Source organism: Sphaeramia orbicularis, chromosome 22, assembly GCF_902148855.1.
Source record: "Sphaeramia orbicularis chromosome 22, fSphaOr1.1, whole genome shotgun sequence".
Taxonomy (NCBI): Eukaryota; Metazoa; Chordata; class Actinopteri; order Kurtiformes; family Apogonidae; genus Sphaeramia; species Sphaeramia orbicularis.
This window is the reverse complement of record NC_043978.1, coordinates 11,002,522-11,013,569: the sequence shown is the minus strand read 5'-3', so window position 1 is coordinate 11,013,569 and position 11,048 is coordinate 11,002,522. Positions and strand designations below refer to the sequence as shown.

Here is an 11,048-nt window from a genome sequence, read left to right as displayed (position 1 = left end):
TGCAAGAAATTCAGTGGCTTTTATAATTCAAAACCTGATGAGACAGATTTACTTCCATACCCCAGTCTCCTCAGGATGTACAGACAACTCTGTCCTTTCCTGTAGATATGAGGTTCTGAATTGAACAGCTCTACCCAAACAGTACGAATATATGTTAAAATAAATGAGACAGCGGTGGTGGTTTTTGAATGTTTAATGCTGAACTATTAATAATCAGCAACTTATTACATATTCATCATTATAGATTGGTGTGTGTGTGTGTGAGAATATGTCATCAGTATGTGTTTTGTCTTGTCTTACTTGTCGTCATGTCTCTCACGTTTTATGTTTTCAACAGCAACCACTTAGATCAGGGGTCTCAAACATACAGCCCGGGGCCCACCAAAGGTTCCATTCCGGCCATGGGATGAATTTACAAAGTGTAAACATTCCACAGTCAAGGCTGTGGAACTCATTTTAGTTCAGATTCCACATACAGACCAATATGATCTACAGTCAAATAATAACAGCAGAAGAACCTGCAAAAAATAATGACTCCAGAATTTTTTTCTCAGTTTGATGTGAAATATATTACATTATGCCTACAAATAATGACAACTACAACTTCAAATATTTATTTGTCTTTGTTTTAGTGCAAAAAATAACATTAAATTATGAAAATATTTACATTTACAAACTATCCTTTAACAATAAAACATGAATAACCTGAATAAATATGAACAACCTGAAATATCTAAAGAAAATTAAGCACAATTTGAACTATTTTCTTCCTGTTCCTCAGTGTTTAGTGTCTTTGTAGATCCGATCCATAATCTACATGTAGAAATGATAAGTTGAGGCAGAATATTGTTAAAATTGCACTTATTTTTCTTAAGAAATTTCGTTTTTTTCAGGTTATTCACATCTTTTTTGTTTGGATAGTTTAGAAAAGTAAGTATTTTCATAATTTAATGGGGTTTTTTGCTCTAAAACAAAGGCAACATTTTGGAGTTGTCATTATTTATAGGTTATTGTGTTATTAATTTACTGAAATGTTTTGTGCCTTTGCAGATCTGATCCATAATGCACATGTAGTGCAGTGTGTCCATCCACTGTCATTGATCCAACTCCATGGGTTTTACTGGTGAATCAATGTTGAAGAAGATGACGGTGTTTCCATGGTAACTACCGAGCCTCTGAATGTCCAAATGGGTCATATCTGATGACCATGAAAGATGAAGAAGTGTATTTTACACCAATTATTTACATGTATTGATAGAATTAATGGATCATAATTATTAAATATTGTAGATCAGTAGATTCTGTGGGTGTCTGGGATTTGTGAAGGTAATAAATGTGCATAAAACGTCCACAGTGTGATAGAAAAACTCCCAGTTACACAGTCAAACCAATAACTACACATTCATTTATTGGGTTAAAATGGTTAAAAAATGCATTACACTCATTTGACCAAAGCCTTAAGAGGAAATCACAAAAATCCGCAGTCCAACCCATCAGCCATTTTCTATCAAATCCATACTGAAGAAAAAAAAAAAAAAAAAAAACTCTTCGTCTCCGCTGCTGCTGTTGCTGCTGGTTTTTTCCGTCTCGACTCTCGTGGATCCGCAGGCGGAAGTGAACGACTTTCAGACTGGACAGTAGAGTCAGGAGGTCAGGAAGTCGGGGGGTAGGAGGAGGAGGTGTATGTTCGTCCACCAGGGGGCGCTGTTTTCACACCGCTCCCACCCTAACAACAACCACAACTCCTGCAGGATTGAGTTTATATTGACAGTGAAAGTAAATTAAAAACACAAGTTTCAGGGGCAGAGTGACGGCCCTGCTTGTAGATGTTCTCAGATTATTCACGAGAAGAAGAAGAAAAGGAGGAAGAAGATGAAGATGAAGAAGAAGAAGGTGGAGGTGGAATACAGTACAGAGATGGGGGGAGGCTCTGAGGTATCGTGACAGAAAAATAAAAGAGGTGGTGTGTGTTTTGATGCCTGAGAAAAGTGTGTGACGGTGAAGAGAACGACAGGAGGTGCCAGGAGGAGGAGAGGAGGATGATGTATGATGATGATTAATGTGTGGTGAGGAGGTGAGATCTGAGAGCTGATGGCGGTCACTGAGGGATGAGGTAAAGGCTGGAAGGTCTGGTCCTCATGTGGACTGAGCTGAGCTGGGATGAGACGGGCCCGCTTTAGGCGTACATGGTCACGGAGCCACTGGGGAGGAGAAGAAGAAACCAGACCCGCAGCAGAAAACTGGACTAGACCTGAGCCCAGAGGTTCCCACTAGACCAGGGGGACCACATAAGACCCAACATGACCCTGAAGTGGACTAGACCTGAGCCCAGAGGTTCCCACTAGACCAGGGGGACCACATAAGACCCAACATGACCCTGAAGTGGACTAGACCTGCATAGCCCAGAGGTTCACACTAGACAGGTAAAATACTTAACATAGTAACCTAGAAATTTAGACTAGAATAGAATAGAATAGAATAGAATAGAAGAATAGAATAGGAATAGACTACATACAGAATAGACATAGAACAGCACAGAATAGAAGAGAACCAGAATCGAGAATAGACGGACTTAGAACAGAATAGAATAGAACAGCATAGAACAGATACCAGAACTCGAATTCGATACAGAATAGAATAGAACAGAACAGAAGAGAAGAGAATAGAAAGGCATAGAACAGAATAGAAGGAATCGATTAGAACAGAAGAGATATAGGAGTAGAATGACAAGAACAGAATAGAAAGAATAGAATAGAACAGAAAGAGAATAGAGTAGAAGAAAGAGAATAGAAGAGAAGAGAATAGAATAGATAGAATAGAATAGAAAATAGAAGAGAAGAGAATAGAAAGAAAGAAGAATAATAGAAAGAATAGAATAGAATAGAAGAGAAGAGAATAGTAAGGAATAGAATAGAATACAACAGAACAGACAGAAACAGACAGAATAGCACATAACAGAACAGAACAGAACAGAATTAGAATAGATAGAATAGAATAGGAACATGGAAATAGAATTAGAAAGGACATAGGAACAGAATAGAATAGAACAGAATAGAAGAGAACAGAACAGAATAGAAAAGAATAGAATCCAAAATCGGAATAGAACCAGAATAGAATAGAACAGAACAGAAATAGACTAGAACAGAAGAGAATAGAAGGAAATGAATAGAATAGAAGAGCAGAGAAGGAAGAAGAGAGAAGAATGAGAAAGAGAAAGAGAAGAGATAGAGAAGAGAAGAGAAGAGAAGAGAAGAGAAGAGGGAAGAGAGAGAAGAGTAAGAGAAGAGAAGAGAAGAGAAGAGCTTCTCCTTTTTCAGTGCAAACAGGTAACTATAATAAAATATTAGGTGCAAATGATAGTTGTACACAAATGTTTTACTTTGTTTTAGTGTAAAAAAAAAAAAAAAAAAGACAAATTACATTATGAAAATGTAAAAACCTTAAAAACCATTTACAACCTTGAACCTAAAATAGAAAGAAAAAATAAGTGCAATTTCAAGCAATGGGCTGAGACCTAAACCATGTCATAGGACTGTTTTTACAGGGTTGTCAACTGTCAGAGGAAAATACAAAACTACAAACACTATGTGGACAAAAGTATTGGGACACATCATGTCTACAGCTGTAAGATGTCCTGTTCATGAGGATTTAAGATAAAAACATCAATATTTCCTTAAAGTTTAATCGGAGGTTTTTCTTCCTCAGTCAGATGTGAAGAAAGTAGATGGTTAGTTGTGGAAGAAAAGCATTATTTACAGTCAGAGCAGGAAGAATATTATAGAAATTTAGAGGAAGAACATTTAAAAACATTGATAAAATAAAAGAGAGAAATTAAGTCAGGAAGTCAGTTGGAAGCAAAGATAATAAGTTAGTTAGTTTTTCAGTTAGTTAGTTAGTTAGTTATTTAAATAGTTATTTAGTTAGTTTGTTATTTGTTATTTATTTATTTATTTAGTTAGTTAGTTAGTTATTTAAATAGTTATTTAGTTAGTTTGTTATTTATTTATTTATTTCGTTAGTTAGTTAGTTTGTTAGTTAAATAGTTAGTTTGTTTGTTATTTGTTATTTATTTATTTATTTATTTAGTTAGTTAGTTATTTAAATAGTTATTTAGTTTGTTATTTGTTATTTATTTATGTAGTTATTTATTTATTTATTTATTTAGTTAATTATTTATTTATTTAGTTAGTTAGTTAGTTAGTTATTTAGTTAGTTAGTTAGTTAGTTAGTTAATGTAGTTTTATTTGGAGCTCATAGAATCAGATAACACAGAACCATACAACATGGCCAAACAAAATTTTTCGGTGCCCAAAAAGGAGTGGAGAGAGGTACAACTTATAGACTCCACCCCCTTTTTACAAACTGATAATTAAATTAATACCACTTCCTTTGCTTTAACACATTTTTTCTATATATATTTTTACAATAACACAAAGCATCCATACAAAAACCACTCATACATTCTTTAGTCAGCTCACACACAATCAGATTTGCATAATCAATCTTTTTTAATATAAACTAAAATATTTATATGCGCTTTCATTATTTACTACAAATATAATCATTAATAAACGTGATAATATCTCCTAATCATGATAGTCTGTATTAATTAATTGATTAATTACAAATAGGCAGTACAGAATAATATCTTATTTTATGCCTTCTTCTACAACTAGATTTTCACTTATTCAGATAACAGATAGATAGATAGATAGATAGATAGATAGATAGATAGATAGATAGATAGATAGATAGATAGATAGATAGATAGATAGATAGATAGATAGATAGATAGATAGATAGATAGATAGATAGATAGATAGATAGATAGATAGATAGATACTTTATTGATCCTTTGCAGGAAATTGCTTTGTTACAACAGCAGCAGTACAAGAAGAAAAACACTCTGACCCATCGCATGAACATCCCACAAACAGTCATCAATGGAACAAATAAATAATAAACAGAATAGAATATATATATATCTATATATATCTATATATATATGTACAATACAAGTACTGTATATAATACAATAACCTGAAAACACCTAACACACCTAAGTATGCACAGCATACAATAATAATTTATTGCACAGCGATATTAAAAATGTTAATGTTCTATATTAATAATGTTCTATATTTTGTCATTATACTGGATTTATACATCCTTTTAAACCAACTAATTAATACAATAACATTTATCCCAATATAAAACTATATTATGACATTTGTCATTAGAAAGAAAACACCTGAATTCAACGTGTCCACATACTTTTGTCCCATATAGTGTATAATATGGGGGTGACTTTTCTAAATAAAACTAGAAGCACTCGGAGAGCGCAGACCTCCACCAAGGCTGATCAGTGGCCCCCCCTGTGGAACCCCCCCCACGCCAAGGAGGTTATGTTTTGCCAGGGTTTGTTTGTTTGTCTGTCTGTCTGTTTGTCTGTCCGTTAGTGTGCAACATAACTCAAAAAGTTATGGACAGATTTTGATGAAATTTTCAGGGTTTGTTGGAAATGGGCCCCCCCGTGGGCCCCCCCATCCCCGATCACCACCAAAATTTAATCATTTCTTCCTTATCCCATTTCCAACAAACCCTAAAAATTTCATCAAAATCTGTCCATAACTTTTTGAGTTATGTTGCACACTAACAGACAGACAAACAGACAGACAGACAAACAAACAAACAAACAAACAAACCCTGGCAAAAACATAACCTCCTTGGCGGAGGTAATAATCGAGTTCTCTGGAAGAGTTGATGTGAAATGCAGGAGAGGACAGTGAGACAAAAATGACCAAAAAGTGAAAAGTGCAGCATGATAAAAACAGCAGAAAAGATCCAAACTGGAAATGATTTAAAAGTGGAAAGAACCAATGACAGGTGTTTGTTGTGACACTGGTTATATTATATTATATTAAGATGTATCTGTTACTGTTTTGGACTGACTGGTGTAATCCTGTTCAGTATTTTTGAGTGAAGTCCGAGTCCAAGCGTGGACATGTTGAGTCTTACCTCCAGGACACTGAGTCTGATGGTTCCGTCTCCGTCCTGATCGAAGGCCTGGAACGCCCCTGAGGACAAAAACAACACAACTAGGATTCAACGACAGGATTCAGCTCATGAAAGAACCACAGACACCAACCAGAACAACAGCAGGAAACACACACACACACACACACACACACATCCATCCATCCATCCATCCATCCAAACGTCTACTGTGTGCCATAGCTACACAGTTACTCAGGAAAATGATGCACACTGGTCCTTCAGTTAGGGAGTGAGTTTAGTTTCTGAAATGTGCAAAGTGTTCTTATTGGGAGATTTGAACAATTTTAATATCTTTAATGCTTTTATACTATAGATATGTGCGACATCTATGTGACAGGCACTGATGTAACTGACACTAATGGACCTTTGTGAAACATTTTTGTATGAATAAATGTTCAACAACAAATTTCCCAGAGGGGACAATAATGTATGTTGTATGATATGGTAACATATGGTATCATTTCACATACTGTATCAAATAATACTGTATCATATTATATATCATATTGTATTGGAATGTATCATATCATATTGCATCATATCATAGATCATCCTACATTATCGCATCATATCTTATTGTATAATATCATATCACATGGCATCATCATAACATAACATAACATAACATAACATAACATAACATAACATAACATAACATATTGTATCACGTATGATATCATAACATATTATATCATATCATAGGGTATTGCATCAAATCATATTGTATCATATCATATAATATTGCATCATGTCATGTATCATATTGTATCATATCATATTGCATCATATTGTAGATTATCAGATATTATTGCATCATGTCTCACCCTATAGTATCATATCACATGGTATCATATCATATATCATATCATATCATATCATATCATATCATAGAGGACTGCATCAAATCATATCGTATCATATAATATTATATCACCTTATATATCATATCACATCATGTCATATCATATTATATCGTATCATATCATTTGCATCATATTGTAGATAATCACGTTATTGCATCATATATCATCGTATGGTATCATCTCACATGGTATCATCATATCATATCATATCATATAATACCATATATATATAATGTCATATAGCATATCATATCATATCATATATCACATCATATCATATCATTTATCATATCATACCATATCATATCATATATCGTACCATATATCATATCATATCATATTGTATCATATGATATATCATGTCGTATTGTAGTGTATCACACTGCATTGTATCATATTGTATCATATCATATTGTATTGTGTCACATCACATTGCGTCCACTCATGGTATCATATTGTACGGCATCATAACATGTTGTAATGTATCATATTACATTGTATCGTAGTGTATTGCATCAAATCATATTGTATCACATGGAACCATATTGTGTCATATTATATCATATCATATCATATCATATCATATCATATCATATCATATCATATCATATCATATGTTAAATGAGAAAAGAAAACAGAGACTAGACCTTTGACCAAAGTGTCAGAAAGTGACTGGACGGGATGAGAACCAGTAAGAAACAACATTTACAGTGCTGAAAGCTGAAGTACTGTTACTGTTGCTGTAGTTGTTCTCTCCACTGGACACAGTATTCAGATTCAGACTGGTCGGCGGTTCGTGTTTCTTTGACCTGTTGTTTTCTGCGTTTTGTGCTGATGAGCGGACTTACTGAACATGGCTTCGAGGCGGACCAGACAGCTGATGAAGCTGTCGAAGTCGATGTTCATGTTCTCATTGGCGTAGCGCATGGTGATGATGTCATACAGCTGGTTGTTGAGACGGAAGCCTGAGCGGGACATAAGACACATGACTGTACAGTGACAAGAACATTTAGAGGATGAGTTCAAGGTGTAGGACCATCAGCAGTAGATCATACATCACATCCTGACTCATGTGAAGCACAAACTATATACGACAAATCCAGCCAAAGCAGCGTCTGAATTTACACTGTCTGGGTTTAGACAAAGGGAACAGGATGCAAAGTGTAGGGTCACATCTCTCAACTGTTGGATCTGAGTACTTCCTGAAAATATATAGTTAGCCTTTTAGCATAATTACCTAAATTATATACTATATGGACAAAAGTATGTGGACACGTTGAATTCAGGTGTTTCTTTACTAACAGGGGTCTACGACACAAAGCAATAATGACTAATGACATAATATAGTTTTATATTGGGATAAATATCATATTGATTATTAATATTGATGTCTCTATGTTAAATGTTACAGCTGTAGGCATGATGTGTCCCAATATTTATGTCCATATAGTTTATAAACATCAATATTTCCTTAAAGTTTAATGGTAGATTTTTCTTCCTCAGTGAGATGTGAAAAAAGTAGATGGTTGATTGTGGTAGAAAATTATTTACATAGTTTATATTGGGATGAATATTGCATTGGTTAGTTTGGTTATAAATTGTTATTTTTGCTTCCAAAATGCCTCAGAGATGGTTTGGGTTTAATTCCTAGTCTTAAAGGACAGATCTGAGATGACTAGGTCAGGGAGTTAATGAGTAAAAAAGACCAAAATAATCAACAAAATGAACTAGATAATTAAAAAAATGAACAAAAAGTGACAAAATAATCAACAAAATGAACAAGATAATTAAAAAAATGAACAAAAAATGACCAAATAATCAATAAAATGAGGGGAAAAAAGACCAAAATAATCAACAAAATTAACAAAATAATGAACAAAATAATCAACGAAATGAACAAAATCATCAAAAAAATGAACAAAAAATGACAAAATAATCAATAAAATGCATAAAAATGAACAAATCAATGAAAACATTTAAAATATTGGGACACATCATGTGTATAGCTGTCAGATGTCCTGTTCATGCACATTTGAGATAAAAACGTCAATATTTCCTTCAAGTTTAATGGTAGGTTCTTCTTCCTCAGTGTGATGTGAAGAAAGTAGATGGTTAATTGTGATAGAATATGATTATTTTCATAGTTTTACATTGGGATAAATATCATTGCATTGGTTAGTTTGCTTTAAATTGTTATCTTTGTTTTCATAATGCCTCAGAGATGGTTTGGACTTAACTCCTAGTCTTAAAGGATGAATCTGAGATGACTAGGCCAGGGAGTTAATGAGTAAAAAAGACCAAAATAATCAACAAAATTAACAAACTAATGAACAAAATGAACAAAATAATCAACAAAATGAACAAGATAATAAAAAATGTACAAAAAATGACAAAATAATCAACAAAATGAACAAGATAATAAAAAATGTACAAAAAAAATGACAAAATAATCAACAAAATGAAGAAAAAAAGAACCAAAATAATCAACAAAATGCACAAAAATGCACAAATCAATGAAAATATTTAAAATATTAGGACACATTATGTCTACAGCTGTAAGATGTCCTGTTCATGATGACTTGTGATAAAAACAACAATATTTCCATAAAGTTTAATGGAATATTTAAAGTGAAATTCAGAGGTAGAACATTTAAAATCATAGTCATGGATAAAAAAAAAAAATCAATGTTGAGAGAAATTAAGTCCAAACCATCTCTGAGGCATTTTGGAAACAAAGATAATAATTTAACCCAAACTAACCAATGCAATAATATTTATCCCATATTAAAACTACATTCTGACATTAGTCCTTATTGTTTTGTTTATTAAAGAAACACCTGAATTCAACGTGTCCACATACTTTTGTCCATTTGTGTCTGACTTAGACAGTTATGCTATGAGGCTAATGATATATTAAACTTGGCCTAAACTGCTCTTGTTACTGTTCCATCTGTAGTCGTTGTTTTAAAGCAGTGTTAAACCACTACCATGACAGATATCTGAACATCAGTCCAGTGACAGGTGGGGGTGTTTTTACCTGCGTCGTTGACGGCGTTCCTCATCTCGTAGCTGTTGATGCTTCCAGACTGGTCGGCGTTGTAGTGTTTGAAGATTCCCTGGAAGAAACGAGGAGGACGTTTAGACTCAGGGTTTGTTTTTATGGAGGAGCAGAGGAGGTCGGATGGATGCTGCTGACGAGGAGCCTGACCTGCCACTGTTTGATCTTATTCCACAGATGTCTGAACTCCTGCAGGTTGAGTCGACCCGTCCCGTCCATCTGACACCTGGAGTTAAGGCCCCAGTCCGACACTCAAACGCCTCCTGACAGTGTTTTAGTTTGACTTCGGAGGTTTACCACTCAGTTTCCTGACCTACATGTTGAAGGCTGAGCTCATATGGACAGCTGGGGGGGGGGGGGGGGGGGGGGTATCTACAGCAGGGGTGTCAAACAGAAGGTCCAGGGGCCAAAACTGGCCCCCATAGGGTCTGATCCAGCCGGTTATTTTACTGTTTTTGTTCACAATAGATTAGATTAGATTAGATTAGATTAGATGATAAAAGAATAGAATACAATAGAATAGAATAAATTAGATTAGATTAGTGTAGATTATATTATATTAGATAAGACTAGAGTATATTAGAGTAGGTTAAATTAGATTAGAATAGAATAGAATAGAATAGAATACAATACAATACAATACAATACAATAGATCATATCAGATTAGATGAGATGAGAATAGAAAAGATTAGAATAGATTAAATTAGATTGGAATAGATTAGATTAGAATAGATTAAATTAGATTAGATTAGAATAGATTAGAATAGATCACATCAGATTAGATGAGATTAGAATAGAATAGATTAAAATAGATTAAATTAGATTAGAATAAATTACATTAGAATAGATTAAATTATATTAGGTTAGATTAGATGAGATTAGAATAGAAAAGATTAGATTAGAATAGATCATATGAGATTAGATGATATTAGATTAGACTAGAATAGATTATATTAGAATAGATTAAATTAGATTAGAATAGATCACATCAGATTAGAATAGAATAGATTAGAATAGATTAAAATAGATCACAATAGATTACATTAAAATAGATTAAATTAAATTATAA

General features: G+C 33.6%; 1 protein-coding gene across 1 annotated transcript in view; it reads right to left on the bottom strand.

The window, feature by feature from the left end:
- Nucleotides 1-5,934: 5,934 nt before the first annotated feature.
- LOC115413932 (calpain-3-like) overlaps nt 5,935-11,048 on the bottom strand; it is a 29,312-nt gene continuing 24,198 nt past the window's right edge. Inside the window, exons 17-20 of the mRNA XM_030127069.1 lie at nt 10,129-10,197; nt 9,958-10,036; nt 7,769-7,885; nt 5,935-6,077 (exon numbers count right to left, since the gene is read on the bottom strand). Coding sequence (XP_029982929.1) covers nt 5,935-6,077; nt 7,769-7,885; nt 9,958-10,036; nt 10,129-10,197 — 408 coding nt within the window. The remainder of the gene's footprint in view (nt 6,078-7,768; nt 7,886-9,957; nt 10,037-10,128; nt 10,198-11,048) is intronic.